Genomic DNA, 24449 nt, shown 5'->3' on the forward strand with positions numbered 1-24449 from the left:
GGTTTGGATCACGAGTGACAAATCATCCTTTGTTTTATACTGAAAGGTTTCATGGCCTAGACGGAAACATAACGAGATTGGGGTTCACCTTTTGGTATTGTTACCGTCACATTGGCTCGTAAGATAGCTACGGACTGTAAAAATAGCAGTCTAGATAGGGGACTCTAGACCAGTAGAAGCAATAAAAGGGCATAGCGGCATGGGGGGTAACCGTAAGGTTAACCACGGAATGGATGGGGTAAACGAGCAGCAGGAGGTAGCCAGAGCAAGGCAGCAATGCCAGTCTGGACGACAAAAGGAGGATTATGGCAAGAAGTATCATACAGCAAGCACTAACAACCAAACATTCTGCGTTTCCTCCATCAACGCACTCGTACCTTGCCAGACCTAATACCATAATGCCTTCGCTCTTGCCAGCAAGTTGTAAGCCCATTAAGAAGTCCCAAGCCCAGTTGAACTACTTCCAACCTTCATCAGAACCCATAAAAGCAAAGCGACCTCCTATCAAAACACAAATTCCGCAGACTTCACTCAACCCGGCATCCGAGTCAAACTGGCCTCAATCACACCGCAGACAGCCACTCCTGGCTCGCGACACGTACGTAATCGACTCCAGCCCTGGTCCTCCCCGATTTACCCTTGAGCGCTCCCCAGCCATTGGCATTCGCACTCCCATTCGTCCCATTCTGGCCATGGCCATGCGAGTGCCCCTCCCCATCGGCACCATCCGCCTGCTGCAGCGTCCACTCAAACTCCCTGAGGGGCACATACTTGCCAATCATGTCATCAGGCTTCGACTTGTCGACACTCTTGGCCCACGTGTCAGGGGGCGAGACGGCAAGCCCTGCACCGCCAAGCTTGTGCTGCAGACGCTCGTGAAGGACGGCGAACTCTTGCTCGGGCTTGCCGGCCCAGCTGCCGCCGAGGCGCACGTGTGCGCGCTTGAGCAGCTCCATGGACCAGGCGGCCGTCTGGGCGAGCTGCTTCTTGTCCGAGTCGCCGGCGTGCACGCACGCGGCCTCAATCTCGCGCAGCACAAGCTCGTGCACCGCCAGCGCCCGCTCCACGTGGCCCTCGGACGTGTACAGCGCCGCCAACATCTGCTCCATCTCCACTGTGGCCGAGTCGAGCGCGCCCCGCGACCGCCGCAGGTTGTAGCACATGGTGTCGCACAGCTCGATGGCCGCCGCGAGGTGGCCTGCCGACGCGTACGCGTGCACAAGCAGTTTGCCGACGGAAAGCACGCGGCCGGGAGACCACGTCTTTTGGACCTCGCGAGACTGCCACAGGCGCAGGAGGAGGGACTGTGTGGAAGGAGGTTGGTTAGTTGAACGAACAGACATACATAAGGGGGGCAATGTCGATCGGGTAGTACATACCTCGAGTTCGGCGTAATTCTGCTGGCTTCCCAGTAAACGGACCATGCCGCTGAGGTCTTCGAACCGCAGCCGCACAAGATCAATCTTGTTCGCCCGCAAGATGGCGAGGGCCTCGGCGGTCATCTCCCTGGAGAACTTGAGATACTCAGCCCATAGCGCCGAATCGCTCGGCTTCTTGACGTCGATGCCGGCCATAAACTCAGCCAACTTGTAAGCGTAGTTGACGCGGTGCAGGTCGTTGTAGAACTGCTGCCCATGAGCAAAGTAGAACGTGCACTTGGCGACCTCGAGAGCCTTCTTGAACTCACCCCCCTCGACGAGGGAGTGAACCACATCGTTTCCAGCCTTGCAGGTGAGCGCGGCAAAGTCCACCTTGGCATGATCCTTGCCCAGGATGTTCACCAAGCCGACGTAGAACAAACGGATGTGTTCGTCCTGAGTGATCTTGATGACCGACGAATATTGCTTCTTAAACAAGACGAAGACCCTCTGGTCAAGTATCGCAATCAAGTGTTCCGCCTTCTGCTCGACCCAGAATGCGCGCAACTTCGCAGCATACTCGAGCACAATCTCGATCCGGGATTGCTTCTCAATGGCCCCCTTGTACTGCTCGTACAGGGATAACTCGAGCAGGGTGGCAGCCATCAGCTCGGAATAGCTCATGACCATTGATTCGAGGAGGTGCTGCTCCAGGGAGACGAGGAAGACAAAGGCCACTCTGCTGACTGTCACACTCAGCTTGACATTGATGTCTGTGCCGACTTCAAAGTCTCCGCCAAAAATTATTAGATGCCGAAGGTAGCGCACCAGATTCACGCCGGTCGTAGATATGCCAGCGGTGATGTAGATCGAGGCCAGTGTCTCTGCGGCGTAGTAGAGCTCAATTGCACCGGATGTCGCCTTTGCACAAGCTGTGATGATGTTGAGGACGGCAATCTGGAGCAGCTCAACAATCTTGGCATGCGACTCCTTGCCCCCGAGCTTCTTGTAGATGAGAATGAGCTCCTTGAGCTTGAGCAGCGTCTCCTTGTGCCAGAAGCCCAATTCGACCTGCAACTTGGTATAAGCCTCAAAGCAGATGGCAATGGCACGCTCGACCGTGGTCGTGCTGACGGAGCCGCCAGAGGTGATGACGGTCACATACACCTTGGAAAGGCGCTTCTTCACTGTTGTGATCGTTGTTTCTGTGATCGTTGTGGTTGTTGTCTTTGTCTCGGTGACCCTCTTGATGACCTCCTCGTACAGGGTGATGGACTCATGGTGATGTTTCTCATGCCTTTCGCAGATCTGGGCCAGGGCGATCATGGCCTGGATCAGAATCTCAGACGAGTTTCCAAAGACGACCATGACAGTCTCCCGATACTTGACCGAGATCTCGTAAAGTACCGAGAGCTCAACCTTGGCGTGGATCTCCAGGACGTAGGTGTACCTCTGATACACGAGTTGAACGATCTCCTCCGTGAAAGCGCACTCCTTGTGATGGTGAACAAACGTCTCCCACAAAACCGCGCAAATCTGCTGAAGCTCGGCCCAGGACTTCCTGTAGTAGTAATGATTGACCAGGATGACGGCCGCCTCAAACGCATCATGATGGCAGTATGTCTTCCCTTTGTTGAGCGCCATGACAATCTCGAGGTAGTACTTGTACGCATCGGCGCGGCCCGTGAGCTTGCAGCAGGAAGCCAGAGCGTACAAAAGCTTGATCGTCAGCGAGTGAGATTCGCCGAGATCCTTGCGGTACTTTGCGAGGAGCCCGACATAGATCTCAATCACCTTGTCGTAGCGGTGATGCTCTTTGTAGAATTTGATGAGGATAGAGAGTGCCTCCTCCACTCGAACATCGTCAATGCGCAGTGAGGCAATACAGGCGTTGAAGATGCGCAAGTAGATGGCTTCGGCTTTCTCAAAGAGCCCCTGCTGGTGATAGCAGATGGCCAGCTTGGTAGCCACATGGATGCATTCGGAGACAAAGTGCTCCGAAAGTTTGATGTCGACCTCGGCGGTCAGAATGGCCTTCCACGAAATCTCAAGGGACCGCTTGATGATGATCTCGGTCTCCCTGAAGTTGCCATGCTTGAGGTAGAGATTGACAAGGGCAAGGCACGAGTTGAAGAAAACCAGGTCGACCTGGTCCTTGCATCTCTTGAAGTGCGTTTCGAAAATCTCCCTGGTGACAGTCTCGGTGACTTCGGTTACCGTGGTGGTGGTTGTCTTGGTCTCCACAGTCGTCTCAATGGTTTCTTCCACAACCTCGGTAATCAAGACGGTGGTCTCCTGGGCCTCTTCTTCTGTGACGGTTCCCTTGGACTTGAACCAGCCCCAAACCTTGCTGAAGACGGAGATTGCAACGTGGAGGAAGCCCAACGACTTAAACATGACGCCAATCTCACGGATGAGGAGAATGATGGCCTTGTCTTCAAACGACCGCTGCTCGTACTCGACCCAGAGGCAGACGAGAATGTTCGCCGCCTCTTGGGAGCGGTTCAAGTTCTTCAGGAACTTGACGTATGCGAGAGCAATCTTGATTTTAGTGATGTGCAACTCCAGCGTGGCTTTAACGCGGCTGTTTTAACCAGTTAGTCACCTCATTCGCAGCCCTCACGCTCACGGAGACGAGGGGTGAAATACGTACCAAATCTCCGAAATGTGCCTCCAAAGAGTGATGTAGACCTTCTCCGCCAGATAATACTGCTTCTGAGACTCGTAAAAGATGGCTAACTGGAGTAGGATGGAGACGCGGCGCTCGTCGGCCACATCAAGCTGCTCGGTGGTCTCAAAGAAGAAGCCGGCATACTCATCCACCTCCGTTTCCTGGGTCTCGCCTTGAATAACAAGCTCGAGGCCGCCGAGGTGCTCACAGAGACGGCGTGCGCGCTCTGATTGCTTGCCTTCGCGGATGATGTAGATCTCGTGCAGCTCCTTGTAGATCAGGGTTGCCCTGAATTCCTCCTTGATGCTGACGTAGAGCTTCGCCAGCGATTCCAGCCACTTGATGACGAGGTCGCTGGTCCTGCCGTATCTGCTCTTGCATATTTCAATCATGAGCAGGATCATTTGCTCTCTCTGCGTCACGATCTCGGTCCTCTTCGTGATTGTGATGGTCTCGGTGTACTGCAGGAAAATGTTGGTGCACGCCATCACCAGCTCATGGTAGCCGGAGAAGACAACCTTTCCAAGTGTGGCCGCCCTGTAGAAATAGTGCACTCCGGACAGAGGGTCAGAAGTACCAAGGTGAAGGTTGCCGAGAATGATCAGGGTCTGCAAAACCACAACGTGCTTCTCGGTAAAGCAAGCCTCCCGAATCCTGAGGGAAAGGCTGAACTTCTCAAGGAGCTTCGACGTGGAGACGCCGTATAAGGAAGTCGACCTCTCCAGGAGTGCGAAGCGACATGAGGTTGGAAACACTTCGTGGAAATCTTTGTTCAGCACTAGCTTTCCGTTCTTGCCATAGAAGCCGGAGGCGCGGAAGTGCGTCTGCCAGTGCCTCACTGCATAGTACAAGAGTGCGTGGGAACGGAAAGCGTCTTCAGAGGCCTTGTCGCTGAGAAGGTCGAAGGAGGGTTCGCAGTCCGTCAGACTGAGCTTGCAGTAGAGTAGAAGAGCCAGTGTCAGATGGCTCTGTGCGTCTTCAACCGACGGCAGCGATTTGCCCATCAGGCTTTGGACATAGGTGTGTACGGCCTTGCATTTGAAGTGCACATAGCCCCCTTCAATGACGACAATGTCGCCCATGGTGGACTTGATGTAAGTAGGAACGTCCAAATCCTCCCCGAATTGTCGGCTGCCGATGTTGAGACGCATAAGCTCAGCGAGCTCGGCCACCAGAAGTGGCCTAGAAGCGGCAAGCATGAACGACAGCATGGCTCGGGTGGCCTCATTCTTGAATGATATAGTGGAAACTAGCTTCTTGAGTGTCTCGTCTATGCTCGCGCTAGTGCCACGTGCCGCCTTGACGAACGAGTCCGAGGAAGTCTCTCTGGATAGCAGCCGAACGACGAGGTATGACCAGGTAAACGATGTCTTGGCCTTTAGTGTCAGTTCCTGGACTATCTTCTCCTTATCCTCCAAACTCAGCTGAGAGAAGGTGGATAGGCTGGAGAAGGATTGCCGGAGATATGCCTTGATATCGGCGGATAGGTGTTGAGCGGTGAGGGTGAAGTGACTGCACCCTTCACTCAGGTGAGAGATGGCCTTGGACAGTGTGATGATCCGGACAGTCTCAAATTTGGAGATGCATTCACGCAGTGTCTTGTGAAACTCCAAAGGGCTCTTGTCGCCAGCAAGGTCATGGAATCCGTCAACAATCATGACCAGGTTGATGCGGCGGTCATTCAAGGTCTTGAGGCCAGTTTCGAGAGCTGCCCAGAGCGATTTCTCCAGTTCCGAGGCTGAGTGGTGCTTGTTGTACTCCTCGAATGCAGTGACCAGCTTCTCAAAGAAGTTGACGTCACCGACACTTCGGTCTAGTAGCTGAAACAGGATGCTCTTGAGGAAGGCGAGCTGTGTGCACTGGCTAGGAGAATCGTAAGCTGCGGAGTTGTCAGTCAAGGCTCGTCTCTGGAAACGCTGGCTGAATAGACGAGTACTTACGGAACGAGTAGATCAGGGCCAAGTACTGTGTATGGTTCAATGGGCGCTGGAGACGCTCCTTGATCCACCCAGCGAGCACCGTCTTTCCCGTTCCCGAATCCCCGGTGATGGTCAGAGCTTTATCACGGGCACGGAAGAACTCAATCAAAGGTTCCTTGACCCATTCGCACGTTCCCTCGGCCCTCTTCATGCTCTCGGTGACCTGGTCATAGAAGGCACCCTTGACGGAACGATCATGCTTGAGCAGTCGACGAAGGGAGTCAAGGCTGATGCTGCCATTGCGGCCACCCAGCTTGAGTGACCACATCCGGGACGTGATGGTTGTCTGCCTCTTGTAAATGTTTGACACATCCTCGCCGAAGACAGCCTCGAAGTTGAGCGTGACAGTTTTTCCGGCGGCAAGCTTGCTGATTTCGTTACGATAGAAGACGGTGATGTTTCCGATCAGGGCAACGATGTCACAATAGAGGTCCGCGACAGCCTCTTTGACATCCCGTGACGCTTGGAAAATGTCGTGAATCTGGCTGACATGTAGCATCACGAGTGCCAGCTCATACAGCGCCTGGAAAGTGGGCACCAAGGCCCGGGCCTGCTGTGGACCAATCTAGAGCAACTGGTGAGCCCCAACCGCGCAGATGAGATGATGTACCGGAGCGAAGGGATCGTACCTCTAACAAGATCTGAGTGCTCCCGAGTGCGGTTTTGGAGGTTTCTTCGGTTCCGGGGCAGAACTGAGATACGCCAACTCCAAACCTCCACAACTGGAAGCCGAAGACTTGGGCAGCCCGCAGAACTCTATCCCAGTCACTACCGCGACGGGGCATGTGAATGAGCCGCTCATCAGAAATGTACTCAAGGTAGGACTCCAGATCCAAATTCTTGAAAAAGGTCTCGCTGAAGTCCCCCAGCTTGCAGATGTGGGAGCGGATGAGCCAGCTGGTCTCGGCGATGCGGGAGGTGCGGATCGAAGCTGTGGTGCTGGCATGTTGGTGTGTGGTGGATGTGGAGACGGATGTAGTAGAACCCGAGGTGGTTGTTGTAGTGGTGCCAGTGACGATGGTGGCAGGAACGCTCTCTGTTGCAACGTCTGCATTCTGGGTCGTGACAGTTTTCTCGGACTGAACATCAGCATCGCTGACTGGAGTAACAGTAGCGATCACCGAGTCTGAGGCTTTGCGAACTTTGAGGTTCTTGGGCGACAGCCCGTTCCGAATCGTCTCCATGGCGCCTCGAGTGGCAGATTCCCCTGACCCGTCGCTACTAGCGGCGCCGTCTGAAGCAACAGATGATACTGAGCCACGCTTCCTGATCAGTAAGCCCTTCCTCAAGCCCAGCATAATCAACGAGGAGAAGCTAGAGTGGGGGGAAGGCGACAATGGTCATCCAGATATATAGGTGATCAGTCTCGAGGGAAGAACGACAAAAGAAGAACCTGGAGCAACTCGTCCTTTTCGACAACCGACGGCGTAATCGGGTGACTGCTCCACTCCCTAGATATATACGAAGCTATTGCTTCTCCAGGACACAATTCATCTCATCCCCCACCTCGGGAGCTTGCGCACCTGGATCGGAGGACAAAAGTGCACATCCATGCCGACCATGGCTTCCATGTACAGTACGAACAACGTGTATCGAGCCTATGAGCCGTCACGGTGGTTCTTGGCTCCTGCTCCTCGCCGTGGCTGATGCCGTGATGGGTGGTTCTGGTCCCTGGACGCTGTTGCTGAATGCTAGGTGCTGGCTCTTGGCTGCCGGCGGCCGCGGTCTCGATGCAAGACCGGTTTGACTCGGTTCAACCTCGATCGTATTTTCTTCCCGCATCGAGCTGGGGACGGGGAATAGTAGCAATGTAGCCTCGCCGTCGGGGATCTAATCCCACGCCAATTGACGCCATTGACGCCCGATGGTCAGCTGAAAGAGACCAAAAGCGGATTCTTGCGTGAAGCTGTGTCTCGGAGCACAACCGGATGGAGTCGAGTCGGCTGCAAATCCTCGGGAACCATTGCGCTTGGAGCGCCCTGGGGGAGCGTTTGCCGGGCTCAAGGACCCGACGAGATTTGTCGATGTAACCGCGACCCTGGATTCATTGATGTCTTGGAGGCCCCGCAGGATCGCCGCCAAGCTACCTTAAATCGGACACCCCAGCCCTCAGATGGCGCAAAGCCGCAGCGGGTTGTGAGCGGATCCTGCCGGGTCGGGCGGGTCCTTGACGCGGTCGATCAGTGGGAAGGTCTGACCCGCTCGACGAAGCCTGGCTGAGTCTGGAAGCGACGACGGGGGGCCCACGAAAGTGGCTAGCTGGGTTTCGAGTGCCCAGCTGAACCATTGGATTTTCAGCTCGTAACCCCCACAAACTTGTGCATACATGATGTATGTGTGCAACTGAATACATAAGGTGGCAATTGTGCACTGTTTGGAGTGTCGCCGAATGTGTCGAAATGAGGTCGAGGTTGAGGGATTTTGCGCGGATGATCGGACTTACGGGAGGACACTTCCGTCTCTAATTTTCTTATGTTCACCTACCTACATGGAAGTGCAGTATTACTTCTTAACCGAGGTGCCCGAGGTTACAGCCCAGCAGCGTTTTGCATCGACGCAAAGCACGTTACCGTCACCCCTATGTAGCGTCCTGCAGATTCATCTTGATGCTCTTGCTCGTATAAGCAGGTGAGCAGACATAGCGGCCCAGGCGGGGTTTGGTGAGAGCGCGCATTTGTAAGGTAAGGTAGGTAGGTAAGGGAGAACTCCGGGCGTTGGAGCATGTCAATGCTCGATTGCCCTCCGAGTTGAGCCACTGCATGGATGTCGGTGTCCGATTGGTGCACAATCGGACGGCTTGCCGCCGCGGAGGTCACGAAGCACCGGGAGCAGGGGCCCAACAGAAACAAGAAGAGGAGAAGCAGGCACCATTGTAGAAAATCAACTTGTCTCGATAAACAAATGGAACCTGAAGGGTCATTGAGAAAGACATGAGTAAGGACGGTAGAAGCAGCGCCTTCTAGAAACGTAGAGCATGGTAAGGTACTTGGATGAAATGATAGCAAGGGAAGTCGTATAAACCTACCAAGGTTCCATGACCTTTTCAACTGACACTAGTGGCTAAGGACCCTACTTCGTACCCCGAGGATCTATAACACAATACAGTACTACCTTAAGTAGGAATGCTCAGGAAATTTGAAGATAATCTTAAGGTAGGTAAGGTACCTTAGGTACCTAACCCAGACGGTATGTAGATATGTACCTTTGCTCTCGACCAAATGGATGGGTATAACTCACTTGTTTATTTTCGGGTTGGTTCATAAAGCAGAATATCAAACCCCAAACACTCTCGTGGTGCTCTTAAGTATCAACTGCTTGGATCGCCAATTTTCGCTCCCTTGGGCACCGGTGCTTATGTAGGTAGTTGGCGTACCGTAGGCGTGTTCAGACGTCTCAGGCGGGCGATGCACCGATCCATGTCATGTTCTTCCTCGGGCTCCAAGAGGGGTATAACACCAGACTATAACTGATCATCGATGACCTCAAGTGTCATTCACCCTGTCTATCACAGCCCTGAGTGAGCTCCAATGGCAGGCAGATCACGATAAAGACATCATATGCAGGCCGGTGACGATGGAATTCATTGATGACCAGTAAAAATTGTACTCCCCGAGCGTATCAGCCATCAAGGAGTGACTCTCTGCGTGTCCAACCAACCACAGAATAATACAGATTCATCAATCCAGACATGCATGATGCATCACTTTCGACCCACAGTGCAGGCTGCCTAGAGATTAGCATGACCTGCTCCGATTATGTCGCATTTGCTGCTTGCTGCTTGTTGACCATGCCCTACTTGAGGATTCGCTCCGCCCGTTCAGAAGAATCCCGTCAGTAAGCCGGCATGGAGTAAAGCTGCACGGTCTGTCCATCGATCGCGTCACTCATGAAAACGACGAATTCCACAAATGAGCGTGAGCTGGACAAAATATTAGCATAATCCATGTGTTGGAGTGATAGCCAGCCGGTGACAGCATTGATGAGCGTACCAAGCGATCTTTCAGCCAAAGGGCCCTGAAGTTCCGAGACATCCATGATGTAGGTGGCAGCACCACTGGGTACATACATACAGGTAGGTAGCTACATGTACTAACTAAATAAAGGGCCCGAGAGGGATACTCTCCTGTCATCGACCCTTCGTCCATTCATGATACGAGGAACCAATCTGGAATAGCTGAAGGGAGACATACTATGACGGTAATCCCGACAAAGGCTCAAGTAGGAAAGGTTCGATTGGATTCAGTTGCATTGCAGCATGACAATGGACGATCCTCCGTCTACCACCGCTCCGAAGTCCCACATCCTACATGATCCTGCTTGCAGAGAAGACGGCGAAGCGGGGGTGGAGGGGTAGGGCCGTCAAGCCCGAACTGCCCGAACCGATCTGTAGTGTCCGGTCGACGGCCGATCTTCTCTGCATGCCAAGAGATCGGCCTTTTTCAAGCCCTCACGCAATTGAGCTTCCCCTCCTCATCTTGATGTTGAGGAATCCCACATTGAATCCCACCAGCCAGAATGCAAATAGTTGAATACTACGTACAACTTTGAACGGCCTCCTTTCCGGGGTCAGAGAGGACAATACAACACATACATCATCGTTCTAGGCTTGGAAATTCAAAACCCTGATGGAGTGGTAAGCAGACACGAAGGATCGTTGACAGTACCTACGGCATGGATGGAGGTCACGGTATGCATGTGGCAGGACCTTGTTATTGTACTACATGCAAGCTGAGAAAGGTCAAAGGGGGGCATTAGCGGCGCCCATCGTCCCCGTCCCAAATCGGTTACCGCCAACGTTATTTCGTACTATTGGTATGACCTTCCACAAGCCGCGAGAAACGTTCTGTCGGCATTCGACAGTCACTCGACAGCCACTGTTCTGGAAATTCTGGATCTATGGGTCCAAGCGGTGTTGCTGGGGCAACTGTGGCTAGCTCCACCGAATTGGGAATCCCTTTAAGTGTGAAATCGGACACTTTCTTTGGCAAACGCAAAATTGGCCATTGGACTTTATTCTGCTCGTCAAGCCGTAAACTAGGTTTTGCTACCCCATCAGCAAGATCTATAATGGCGCAGGAACTGGGAAATCGGAGGTAAACGCGCAGGAGCGCGTATGTTAGGAAGTCTCGATTTAGACAAGTGTTTGTGGGCTGTCAAGAGCATGTCCACTTTCACCCGATGGGCCGCTCACCTCGGTGTGCCATTGCAGCTGTGGACGTTGCCAGTTGTCGGCGGCCTGCAAGTCTCACTGATGAGTACTGCCCAGGCCTGGCGCGGTCCAGCGATGTTTCACATCGGCCCGTCAATGAGTTTTGGCGGGTCTGACGGTTGCCTCGCAAGTGCCACCACTACCAACAGTCACATGGGCAAGGTCACACCGAGAAACTTTGACCGAATTTCAATCCTCAACAGATTATCAGTCCTTGGCAATTCCTGAGCAATGACCGTGCTCTAATTGAGCCTTCGTGAGTGCACCCCCTACCCTTGATAGAGTCATCAAACTGCGAGTCGTTCAAGGTGGTCAACTGAATCTAGACCATCTGTCGATCATCGCTCTTTACCCCATTCCGAGGCACATAAACTGAATCTCTTTCGTCGACAGAAAAAAATTTCGATCCGTCAAACCTGAGCGATGTCAAGCACCTCTCTTTCAGCGGAAGAGCTCATAAGGCTCCTATCTCACTGGCCGGAGCACCTTTCCCAGAGCATGATATGGCCAGAGTTGATTCATACACCCTCGATCCAAATAGAGGATACCCTGCTCGACTTGAAGCTGAACTCCGGCAGGGTTTCCTCAGTCGGGACTCTTGATATCTTTCCACCAGAGATCCTGCTCATGATCCTCGACGTGCTGGACGTCCAATCCATTGCACGTCTCTCAATGGCTTGCTTTCGAGCTCGCACTGTCGTCTGGTCGATGCTCGCCTACAGAGATCTGATAGAGTTTGCGTTGCCGACCATGGTAGCCCTGGTCAGAACTGGCATGGCATCTTACCATTCTATCACGCAGCTACATGGAGCTCTCCGATCCGAGCAATGCTGTACTTGCTCAGAGTATGGCCCGTTTCTCTTCTTGCCGACCTGCAGCAGGTGCTGTTACACTTGCCTCCAGTTCCGCCCTTGCTTCTTGATGCTTGAGCCAGAGGAAGTGGAGAATTACTTTGCCCTCTCGCGGTACCAGGTTGACAAGCTACCAATGTTTTGGGTCGTCCCTGAGTTCTACGACCCGAACCACTCCGGTCTTTTGAGAAAGCAAGATTACACACTTGTCAACGTTCTGGCTGCAAGGGAGCTCAGTGTCGAGGTGCATGGGTCATTAGGCAGTCTACTGATGGCTAGAGACGACAAGAGACGCACGTACGCCCGCTTCACGATACGGACCACTTCAGATATCATGCAGTGGGCAGGTTTCTATTGTCACAACCACTGGCACCGTACGACGACGACTGCATCGAAGATGTGTATTTCGAAGAACCAGACGAGTTCTTCGGCCGTGCCGTAATGGAATTCCCCTCTCTCTCAAAAACGGGCGAACTCGATGAAGGCCTATGGTGCCTGGGCTGTGAGCCCACTAAGCTGCCCATTGACCCCCCCCCCCCCGTTAACGCTAAATCTCGCCCTTGGGACCGAGCTTGGTCAACTGTGTCTTTTCTAGAACACGTCAAGCGTTGCCCAGGCGCGCGCGAACTGCTTGCTGAATTGGCCGAAGAAAACAACAAGCCTGACGATCTAGATACGGGAACAACTGCAAGTTCCCAAGCAAAATAGTAGCACCTGGGGCAATCCAAAAGCACATCCCTATTGGGGGAAGGTAAGCCAGGTAGCTGGCTGTCCTCGACATTGATCGCTCGGTGAAGAAGACCGCTCCACATCAACTGCCTCCCCGATGTAGGAGAACCCAACTTCATGTTTATATTTATAGTACGTCAGGCTGCCTACGGGCCTAAGGCTCCTACATTGCTCCATCGACTGACCTTGAGGCAGAGAACGCAAGAACAAATGCCGAAATTTCCAGCCATCTCACCCGATATTTTCACTCCGAGTCCTTGGTGGCATTCCGCTGCCAAATGGAAGTGAGCTGTTGGCTGCATGTCAAACCTCAAGCTTTATCTCGCTTCCCTCTGTCCCATTACAGCAACATGGAATCAATCTGCAGAGCTGGTTATTAACTGGCCCTTGTCCCTCATGCACTTGGACAAGACAGGATGGTCAGGTGCTCCTTCAGCTTGCATCGGTACAACGTTGCATGTAATGAGCGCCTGAACGACCTTCCAATTGAACATAGTACTAAGCCCTATCGGTCTACAGCGATCCAAGGGCCCCTTATGAGCCACGGAGACAGATTTGCTATTGAGGTCGCCTCATGCACCTCGACACGCTTTGGGAACAGAATATACGGCGGGATTGAAGGCTTCTACCTATAGATAGAAGGAATAGATAATCGACATGGTTGTCTGCCCAGCTAGATACTTTAGGCATTGTACAAGTATGCACTGGGGATATTGGTTGATCTCTGCGTTGGACTTGAGGGGGCGGGTGGGAAGCCAGTACGCTTTCCGCAAGAAGCGTGATATCACAAACCTACACGAACGCGGTTAAGTAGAGAGAGGTAGTAGTGCATCTGTGTGTTGGCTCATGAGCCTCGTACTACGCGAGATGCGGTAGACTAAGTAGCCTTCGGCGGCGATCAGAGACTCAACTCCTCTCGAGGCGGAATATCTGACTGTTGCCTGCTCAGGTTGTACGGCTCGGACGAAAGGGTGCTGCTATGAACAACAGGTCAACCCCCATTTAAAGAGCGAACCTCCGCGCCCAAGGGCTCTTGATTCTGGACTGCTGGACTAGCATGGGACATAATTGCTAAGTTCTCTTCTATGGCTTGCAGACTCTAACGGTTTGTTATTAGAGGAGCTAGCTCAGCACCATCAATACTAGTAGTATGAGCCACCTCGGTTCGCCTCCCTACACACCACGTACACCTCCCTATTTCTCTCCACGGTCACCCTACCGCTACTCCCCAAGGACTCCGCCTTACAGTCCGTCTCGCTCACCATGGGCTTCCGACGTTGATTCGGATGGTTATCTAGCCTCGAGGGAAATGTCCTCGCCGTCATCTGTGCGGTCTGATGCTAGTGATGACACTATACGCCCTGACACGGAGGAGACGGCAGTCGACAGCGACTCTTCCTTCCTGGATGCTTTCTTGGGGATGGGCATTGCCAGCAGCACCACAGCTTCTTCAGCACCGATATCCCCTCCTGCATCGTCCACATCCACAACCACTGTTTTCAGCCTAGGCATTCCTTGAATCGGAGAACCCACGCCTCCTATTACACCGCCCTTATCAACCGACCAGGGAGCGGCTCCTAATGCCGGGTTTCCCGGTTACCACAACCCGCCAAAAACTGAGGAGACCGATTCTTCTCAGGTAGGTGCTTCTAGTATCTACGTGCTGCGGTATCTCCAGTCTCCAAGTCCCCATCCAACGCCCATCCGTTTTGTGCCGTGCTTTGAATTGTCATCGAACAACTTGAAACATCTCTAACGTCCCCCCTCATCCCTTTCACATCCACAGTTCTCCTGTAGCAACCTCTCCGACACGAACCCGGTGCGACGCGTGAAGGCGTCGGTCGCGGCGCGCGCAAGCAGCCGCCATGCCAGACCCGCCATATCAGTGCCGCGACCGCTACCCGCACAGGTTCGCCAACTTTGAGAGGCTCGAGCTCGTGAACAACCTGCCGCCCCTGATTGAGCACCCCCTGACACCCGACGAGCCCTGGACGCCGGGACCCCCCCGGGGCCCGCACGCATCCTCACCAACGAGACGGACCACTCGACTCCCGAGATCTGCTACCATGATCCGACTAAGCCCAGGGATAATGGGCAGCGGCACCATCCGTTCACTATGGCTACATACCGTCCTAGATCTAGGGGAAGCAGCCATGGCGGTGGTCGAGGATGAGCGGACGGGATGTTGTGGGAGACAATTTGGTAATGGATTGGCTACCTTACTTGGCACTTAAGTGCCCGGGTGCCCATGATTTGATTTTCTGAGATACAAACGTGGCCGATACATGTTGAGGATCTGAAGTACTACTTCCTTACTGACCTAGGTGCTAACATGACCTCAGGCGCCTGGGATTATGCCGAGTCGTTACGGATACTACCAAATGTAAGCATGCCTGGGGGGGTGCCTAGGCAGTTTGAGAAATTGGCATTTCACTCTAGATCGCGACTGTTTACGATTTCGTTTCCGAGATCGTATCGTTTCCGATATCATTTCGTTTCCGAGATCAGGGTGTTAGTTACTTCTGCGAGTCTCGTATAAGTCTTCGAAGTATGAATTCAACGACCATACTAGGGAGATCGGCGGTCTCTGTCATAACTTGCAACTAACAATTCACCTTCATATTAACATGCAACTCAGGTGGTACGGCGAAGGTGACGACAGGAACTCCTCTCATAGGAACCTGAAGCTACTAGTAGTACTACCAGTCTCAACACCTGATATTCGGGGCAGTTCGAAGTAACTGGGGAGGATGTACCTAGCAGAGGAAGGGGGGTTTCTCTGTCCGCATGTTCTGTCTCATGACATTATAGTCCGGCACTAGCCAAATTGAACTTCACGACAACATTATGGTACCTAGCCGGTGTCATTATGTTTCCTAGCCGGTGTCATTATGTTTATATAATGGCAGATTTGGCTAGTGCCGGACTATAATGTCATGAGACGGAATATGCGGACAGAGACCCCGCCCTTCCTCTGCTAGGTAGAGACGGGTTTTAACTTTTTAGAGTATAATCGAAAACTCCTTGTACTTAATGAGCATACCCGTTTCAAATATGAAAGGAACCCGGAACTGCCTGTAACCCAAGATGCTCTGCATTCTCGTCGCAGCCGTGCTACCTACTAGTACTACATACACATAAGGACCACCTCCATCTACATTCTACCACTAGTACCTGTCTCTTTCCCTTGCCATATCCTCACTCAGCTCTAGACCTATGTGGTGTCACACTAGCCTGCTGGGACGGAGAGTTTACTCCGGACCTATCGTTGGAAAGATTTTGCTAGTCTTGATCAGCTGTCGTTCGCCGGGACTGGGTCTGTGCCAATGTGCAATGTGCCTTGGACAGGAAGGGAGCTCGGGAGCTAGAAGTAGTGCAAATGCCCCTTCCGGCTACTAAGATCTCCACTAAGACGCGATACTTCCGGTTTTCGTCCATACCCGAGCTTTAGTGGGAGCTACACTTGTGTGGAGGAACCGGGGGTGTGTTTGGTTGGTCTAGACCTGAATACGACGCTGGAGCTTGGTGATCTATCACGATTACCACATCCGGCATATACACAACGTCAGCAGACGTCATAGATGCCGCAACTCTACGGTCACAATGTTTGTCCAAACGCGGGAAAGGGATAATTAAAAACAGTTCCTGGACACCGCTGCTGCTGCGTGAGTTTACCAGTTTCATCTGCTGCTCTCAAAAGTCCATGATAAGCGCTCAATTGGGGTAGCTCGAAGTCGCAACAATCAAACCTCCAAAAGGGACCGTATCACCCTCTCGCAATCATGAGTCTCAATACGAACCAGGTGCGTGAAAGCCGCTGGAACAAGGAACTTGAAGTGAATTCTGGCGAACTGACATTGTTGGGAAAAGCTCGATCCTCGACAGCATCCGCTGAAGGCGACGGCCGCGGCAATTGGCGCCGTCCAGGGTGAAATGCGAGGGCCCCGTGTCAGCCATATGCAAGGAGCCAACGAGGGCCCCGCCGACGTGATCGCAAAGGTGTCTGGATGTGTGCCTGGCGGCAAGCGGGAGGATGACAGTCTCTACTTCACCAACAACGAAGGCATCCCGTTCCCAGATCCGTAAGATTGAGACCGAATTCATGTTGCATAACGACGCTGAATCTGACCTGGATGATTCCAGTGCGCATAGTAAGACAATTGGAGGCATCCCGGTGGCCAGCGATGTTTTCCTCTTCCAGTATGTTCCCCTCGCCCTAATGAACGACTACGGAAGGATCCATAGCTGACGGTCTCAAAGAAAGCAGCAGCACTTTAACCGATCCAAGCCTCTGGAACGTATGTTACCCCCTATCCGAGTGTGCCCATCCCTGCTGAGCTATTGTGACTGACATTGTGGTCCAAAGGAATGGTTCACCCCTGTGGATCGGGCGCGTTCGGCTACTTTGAATGCACCAAGGATGTCACCGGTCTCACCGTATGAGCTCATCCCTGCTGCACCTTCTGATGCTCTTGGGAGGTGCGTTGTCAGTTGACAAACATTTACTCCAGAAAGCCAATTTCCTGTCGAGCGTCGGCGAGAAGACGCCGGTTTTTGTCCGTTTCTCGACCGTAACTTTTGGTCGAGAGTTCCCGGACGAGGGCCGTAATCCACGTGGATTTGCCATCAAGTTCTATACTATGGAAGGGAACTATGATATTGTTGGGTTGAATTTTGTGAGTTTTCCATGGTTCATCTTCTGCTGTCCCGCGGCCAAGATTTGTGGATACTAACCGCGTCCCCCTATTGTAGCCCGTGTTTTTCTGCAGGGATCCAATTCAGGGGTAAGTCGCTATGATGCTGTCAATGGTATCCTGGAGTTTATAATGACATCAAAACAGCCCTGATGTGATCCGGTCCCAGTACCGTAACCCCAAGAACTTTCTCCTGGACTACGATGCGCTCTTTGACCTCCTGGCCAACACGCCCGAGGCCAACCATGCCGGTCTCATGTTCTTCAGCGATCATGGGACGCCTGTGGCGTGGCGGTACAACCACGGCTATGGCTGCCACACGTTCAAGTGGGTGAACAAGGAAGGACGCTTCGTCTACATCAAGTACCACTTCATGGCCAAGCATGGCCAGAAGCAGTTCACCGACGAGGAAGCGGTCCGCATCTGCGGAGAAGACCCGGACTATTCGAAGCGTGATCTCTGGGACGCCATCGAGCGCGGCGAGGAACTCGAGTGGACCGCCTTTGTGCAAGTCATGCAGCCCGAGCAGGCCGACCCGGACAAACTCGGATTCGACCCCTTCGACGTCACCAAGGTCTGGCCAAGAGGCCAGTTCCCCATGCAGGAGTTTGGCAAGCTGGTGCTGAACAAGAACCCCGAGAACTTCCACCGCGATGTCGAGCAGGCCGCCTTCTCGCCGGGCAGCATGGTGCCGGGCATCGAGGACTCGCCGGATCCGCTCCTGCAGTTCCGCATGTTCTTTTACCGGGACGCTCAGTACCACCGCATCGGCGTCAACCTGCACCAGATCCCCGTCAACTGCCCCTTCATGGCCAAGTCGTACGCGTCGCTCAACTTTGACGGCCCCATGAGGGTCGACGCCAACCACGCGGGCAACAAGCAGTACGCGCCCAACAGCTTTGCCCACAAGTTCCGCCCGGACACGGCCGAAGCCCCCTACACGGTTAGCGACAACATCATGAGCCGAAAGAGCCACTATTGGCACGAGGGCAAGAAGAACGACTACGACCAGGCGACGCAGCTGTGGACCAAGGTCATGACGCAGCAGCAGAGGGACAACACGTGCAAGAACACGGCAAAGTATCTCAGCTATGTCAAGTACCCAGAGATTCAGGTATGTGCGAACAAAGTGGAAGCTCGTGTACGTGGATCGTGTCGGCAGATCCTAACAAACCTCACAGAAGAAGTATCTTGCGCAGCTGCACAACATCTCTCCGGACTACGCCAAGGGCGTATTTGGCCGCCTGCGCGAGCCCAAGTTTGACATGAATGAAGTCCAGCAGCTCGCCAAGGACGCCCACCTGTGGTACAAGGAGCGGTCGCTGCTCCCGATCAACGGGGAGAAATTGCTGGGATATGCTCCGCCCACGGCAATCTATAATGTGTAATGCGAATTGAAGGGACATTGTGCATGGTTGGAGAAGTGTGAGATTGGTAGCTGCTCAACCTTTTTTCCGGGATGAACGGCCAAGGATTGGATGTGATGGGCCGTGGATTCCATTTGTATGGAGGTAGTAGTCTCTTTAGGCGGTACGCGCAGGTGATAGCTTCAACTTATGATCGCTCATGAAAGTTGCTCTGTAAGGACCTCTGTCTCATGTCTCCGGTTGTCTAGTGCTTCTGCTTTTTGACAGTAGTAGAACACCCTGATGCCTAAGGTAGGTAGCTACTGCATACTCAGGCTCAGCTTGCTTCGAGAAGAGTCGACAAGCGCCTTCTTCCCTCGTTCGGTCCAGAATCAGAACCCTATGAGACTGTTTATGGGTGACTGTGCCTGCATCTGCCGCCACATGTGAGAGAGAGGAATCGGTCATATTTCAGTTGATCAAGTCCCTAGTTCCATGTCGGCCTGTGGATTCCGCATTTATATGTCCATGTGTGACTTCAGTGTTGATATTCTGAAGCGTGCTGCAAGATGACAAGGCATCCTGTAGGGTGAAACGAGGAAGGCTGCAGGGGCGTTGGACTTCCTCACGTCCCTCCGGGAAGGAACGGCCCTCTCCTCGGGCTTGGCCAGTACAGTGCTGTACAGGATTTGAAAGGTTCCAACTCCTCTGTCTGTTAGTGCAGGTAAAATTTTGCACCTAAAATTTGGCCTCTCGACTACCCCTCTTAACAGACTGAGGCAGTTGTACCCAGGTCCGCTAAATGGGTGCCGGGGATCCACAATTCCGGCCCCACTTAGCCCCGATCCTCCCGGCTTGGCCTTGATCGATGTCTGGTACCGTCCCGCTGGTCAACCGGGACATGTACCCGGCGGACGAATTGAGGTTGGCCAGTGGGACTACATGCGCAGTTTTGAGGAAAACTTTGAGAGCACCGTCTCATGGATGGACCAGGACCCTGCTGGCCTGTAGCCGACCGTCAACCCCCGCCCAAACCGTGTCTCCCCTTTCGCTTTTGTCCGCAAGACGGGTTGGTTCGGCGACTTGCCGGCTCCGCCGACCGTCGACATGACCGGGTCGGCGATTCTTGCACTTGAGGCTTTTTGATTCGCATATTGAGGACATGCGCAACACGGGCTTCTGGCCCGGGTGCGCGTACTACATAAATCATGAGCGCAATGCGGCGTACCACGGGCGGGCGCCAAACGGTGGCAGGCTAAAGCAGCCTGTCGTGTTCATTCACGCCACATGGGATCTGACGTGTGACACCAAGACGTTGCGGTTGCTGGAACCCATGCGATGCGGGAGCTGTGTAGTGATTTGACAGAGGTTACTGTTGAGACGGGGCACTGGCTGCAGATTGAGAAGCATGCGGAAGTGAATGCTGGACTGTGCAGGTCAATCGTTGAGAAGCTGCCGACTCGCCGAGTGAGTGGCCTGGGTTCTGGGACAGCGGGTATACCAGCAGGGAGTCGGTCATGTTGTTCAAGTTCAGTTGACTTGATTAGTGTCGGTGCATGATACAGCAGTCGCAGTGCACTTCGCATCCGTTGTCTCTGTATTGTACAGTACTTTGGATCTTCCCCCTCACTCAATGGAGGAAAGCCATTCCCCGGCCACCTGTGGTCTGCACCTTCCTAACTTGTCGCCAATGTCGGTACTTCAAAGGGTACGGCATCTGTTAGTGCAAGGCAAAAGCTTGTATGTAAAAATCATCCTCTCGACTACCCCTCTTAACAGACCCTCGGATCGGAGAGTGTCACTCCCATTCTGGTATGTAACCCCGCCCATGCAATGACAGCGCATTTCGCACAGGAGTCATGTCGCCATCCGCCTTTTAACCCTGATTGCGCCTTCAACGGCGGCATCCTGTTCGCCGCAATCCAAGTATTCTCCGGCCTCTTCTCCTGCAGCTCGAGGTAGGTATGATCAACATGAAGGGAGGAACTGCAATTCAAGCACATGAGTACCAGTAGGTCTGTCCTGAATGAAGCAAGTGGATCTCTAGCCTGCACGGTAGCCGAAGAAGGCTGGGACAAACCCAAGTATCAACAACGATGCTTAAGAAGATAGGGGGTTGATTCTCTTCCAGGTTGAGCCGGGATGGGATGTATACACTACTGTACAATACAGAATCCCATCGTAACAGCTACACATCTTAGCCACCCTATATCACTGTTAAATTAGGTAAGAACATAAGTTACTATGATCATTGGATAGCTTCTCCCTTGCCCATGTTCTCCTCGTATATCAGGTCGATGTTTGCTTGGCTTCGGGAATTCGAAGACCCTGGATTCTGTCGTACAGCAAACGTGACACGCTGTAGGCCGCACGCCTCAAGAGTGGCAATGCAGTACGTGTACTTACCACAACACGCTCAAACGGCTGGGTGGAATGGTATTTTCTAGGTAGGTACCTGTCTATGGTGATGGACCTGCCAAGAGGTCTGCTGGCATGACGAGTCGTTGAAGCTTGAGAAAGTGCGTGTGCTGCCCATGGAGATAAGTGAATGAACACGCATAAAATCCGGCGTCGCCCGCAGCAGCCTGCAGCCCTGTTGGTTGGACACATCTCGGGGATGGCAGCGGGGAGGTCGGTAGAAGACTCCCATGATTGATCGGGCCTACTAGTTGTGTTACCGCACCGAACTGCATCAGGCTACCTCACTGGCAAGGCTGCATGGCTCTGGCACTACTGCATATTGCTTACCTCCGTACCGCGGGGTTTGGCCTATAGCGTGTGTAAGTCGGACAGATTCAGCTTCCACGACCTCCTGATTAGTGATTACACTGCGGCTCTAATTCTTACTAAGTACCTTACCTACCTTAGACCTACCTTACTTCCCTGCCTTCTCAAACCTTCTCTCGCACATTCCGCACTGGCACTGCTGGAAGCGACGACGAAGACGATCTTGACAACCTTAGTGACTGCTAGCTCGACAACCCCGAAACGACACCAGGATGCCTCAGCTGGGCGGCAAGGAGATCGGCCCTATCGGCTTTGGCCTCATGGGCTTCACCTGGCGAAACAACCCGCCGCCACAGGAGCAGGCTTTCGAGACCATGCGTGCTGCGCTGAAGAATGGATGCAAGTGGCAGCCACTCCACTCTCTCGTGATAGAAATAATATGGGAAAGTAGACTGACACTTGGTTGTCTAGGCAACTTCTGGAATGGCGGCGAGTTCTACGGACCGCCCGAGTACAACAGCTTGGTGCTTCTGGAGCGGTACTTTGAGAAGTACCCTGAGGACGCCGACAAGGTTGTCCTCAGCATCAAGGGTGGCTTGAATCCCGCAACGCACCAAATTGATGCCTCGCCTGAGAACACGAGCCGGTCAATCAATGACAGCATCGCTCAACTCAAGGGCCGCAAGCTGATGGACCTGTGGGAGTATGGCCGCCGCGACAAGAAAGTGCCCCTGAAGGACACTTTTGAGTACATCAACAAGAATTTCATCGAGACCGGCAAAATTGGCGGGATCTCGCTGAGCGAGGTTGCGGCATCCACCATCCACGAAGCTGTTAAATATACTAAGGTCCTGGCGGTAGAGGTTGAACTCTCACTGTAAGCTTCCTTCCTACAAACTCTCACCTGGCTGTTTCTAACTGATTCATGCCACCACCACAGGTTCTCGACCGAAGTACTAGAAAACGGCGTCGCGGCGGCCTGCGCCCAGTACGGCATCCCGCTGGTTGCCTACTCCCCAATCGGCCGGGGCATGTTGACGGGCAAGTGGAAGAAGCTCGAGGACATTCCCAAGGACTCGCTGCTGCTGTCGTTCAACTTCCCGCGCTTCAGCCCGGAGAACTTCCCCATCAACGTTGAGCTGGTCGAGAAGGTTGAGGAGCTGGCCAAGGCCAAGAACTGCACGCCCGCCCAGTTGGCTATCAACTGGACCCGAGCCCTGTCGCGACGTCCGGGGATGCCCGTCATCATCCCCATCCCTGGCGCGACCACGGTGGAGCGCGTCGTAGAGAACAGCAGGCTCGTCGACATTAGTGACGATGAGATGGCCCAAATCGATCAAATTCTGGCCAAGTTCAAGCCCGCCGGCGAACGCTACCCCGACGCCATTGAGACCAACACGTAAGGTCAAGGGCCACTCCGTTTGAAGTTGCAAATTGCAAAGTATCAGGTTAGCTACAGGTAGATGAATGCGACAATGAATAGGTATCCATATCTGAAGAATGCGAGCTCACACTCCATCGTTGCTTTGTTACCTGCTCGGACGGTGTCAAGCTGTGGGCCGTGGAATCTTGCTACCCGTATGTCGGAGTCATGAAGAAGCTTAGGTATGCCTGCATGTGTCCATTCTGTGAAACCGGAAACAGATGTAAACCAGGCTGGTAACACCCTAGTAACTTGTGTATGTCGTCTGCTCATGCCTATGTCATCGCCAGACCTTCAGTTGATACTTGTACGGTTAGCCGGTGCACTAGACTTAAACTGTAGGTATGGAAGGGAGCGTGTTAGCTAGCCTGCGGACCATTGTTTAAGCTCCCCAATGCTAGTCAACTAGAGACCAAGTTTGTACTAGCAGCTAGTATATACGTCGTTTCTTGTCTAATTACGTTGTGATATACGGTACCAGAGATTCGAAGGGACGGGTAGTTCTTGTAACACATGGAGAACAAAAATGGTGTGGTAAGATCGCAGGACTCGGAGCATGAGGAGGTACTACTAGTAGTAGGTAAGTAGGTGATATTGCGCCTCGGGTTAACAAAAGGAAGAGTGGGAGCTGAGAACACTTGGAATATATTATTATTATTCCTACCCCGCTATGCCTATCTAACAGGCTCCTCGGACCCGCTCCAGCTATGTACAAAGGAAAAACCGTACCGTATAGGCCGGGTAAACACTTGGAATATATATATATATATATAACGTACTTGTATAACGAGTGGGCCACTTTTCTTCACTTTGCAACCTCTCGAACTTAATCGCGAATTTCTTTTACAAAGCACAATGGGACCTCTTCTAAAAGAGAGTCGTATTTTCCTTGTACTCGATACTCTTAAAAAAAATCCTAAACTTTCTATTCGAAAAGCTACTACGATCTACAAGATCCTACGAAGCTCGCTCTAGAATCGACGTACTAGAAAGCAACTACGACGTGAAATACAAGCCAACCTTCGAAAATTGACTGACTTGGAAGAGAAGGCACTTGTTAAGAGGGTACTCGACCTTAATGCTTATAGCAGGGTATACCGGTAACTATTGCATCTCCAATGTCATAGACGGCCTCCGTTGCCACATGGGTGTTCTTTTCGAACCCTCCTGAGCAGCCAACGTCGCCGAAAGACGCATCCAGCCTCTCCAAGCCAATCGGTAGAGTGCGTATTTAATAGTGCATTGTTCCTGGGAAAGTTGATCACTGGTGCCGGGGATCTGAAGTCGACGGTAAAGATTGATTTGCGGAGCAGGGCTTTGAGATTATACCGCAGATCTCCGCTGCGCAGCAGCTGAGCGCGAGCTGGTGGCAGGACGATCCAACCTCGTCTAGCTAAGTTAGGAGTGTTCTCTGAACGTCGTACTCTCGAGCGACTTCTCGGCCGGCATATCACATCGCATT

General features: G+C 53.0%; 4 protein-coding genes across 4 annotated transcripts; 3 read left to right on the forward strand and 1 right to left on the reverse strand.

Annotated features, from left to right (window-relative positions):
- Positions 1–563: 563 nt before the first annotated feature.
- N656DRAFT_714530 (uncharacterized protein) lies at positions 564–7192 on the reverse strand (the record flags this gene model as incomplete). The annotated part of the gene is made up of 5 exons (XM_064811981.1): positions 564–1304; positions 1380–3942; positions 4012–5908; positions 5970–6573; positions 6638–7192. The coding sequence occupies 5 exons, from the start codon at positions 7190–7192 to the stop codon at positions 564–566; spliced, it is 6360 nt and encodes a 2119-aa protein (XP_064667748.1).
- Positions 7193–11796: 4604 nt separating this feature from the next.
- N656DRAFT_675931 (uncharacterized protein) lies at positions 11797–12701 on the forward strand (the record flags this gene model as incomplete). The annotated part of the gene is made up of 2 exons (XM_064810481.1): positions 11797–12331; positions 12358–12701. Coding segments are annotated over 2 exons (879 nt in total), but the record flags the coding sequence as incomplete, so codon positions are not given.
- A 3878-nt stretch (positions 12702–16579) lies between these two features.
- On the forward strand, positions 16580–18879 carry N656DRAFT_791390 (heme-dependent catalase; the record flags this gene model as incomplete). Its single annotated transcript, XM_064816966.1, has 9 exons — positions 16580–16600; positions 16668–16879; positions 16941–16997; positions 17058–17095; positions 17164–17234; positions 17309–17473; positions 17550–17581; positions 17639–18605; positions 18673–18879. 9 exons carry the CDS (start codon positions 16580–16582, stop codon positions 18877–18879), a joined length of 1770 nt encoding a protein of 589 aa, XP_064667750.1.
- Positions 18880–21610: 2731 nt separating this feature from the next.
- Positions 21611–23167, forward strand: N656DRAFT_736650 (Aldo/keto reductase). The gene is made up of 3 exons (XM_064812729.1): positions 21611–21963; positions 22036–22441; positions 22505–23167. Exons 1-3 carry the CDS (start codon positions 21837–21839, stop codon positions 22965–22967), a joined length of 996 nt encoding a protein of 331 aa, XP_064667751.1. The 5' UTR covers positions 21611–21836; the 3' UTR covers positions 22968–23167.
- The last annotated feature ends 1282 nt before the right edge of the window (positions 23168–24449 follow it).

This window comes from Canariomyces notabilis, assembly GCF_033297395.1.
Source record: "Canariomyces notabilis strain CBS 508.74 unplaced genomic scaffold N656scaffold_21, whole genome shotgun sequence".
NCBI classification, from domain to species: domain Eukaryota; kingdom Fungi; phylum Ascomycota; class Sordariomycetes; order Sordariales; family Chaetomiaceae; genus Canariomyces; species Canariomyces notabilis.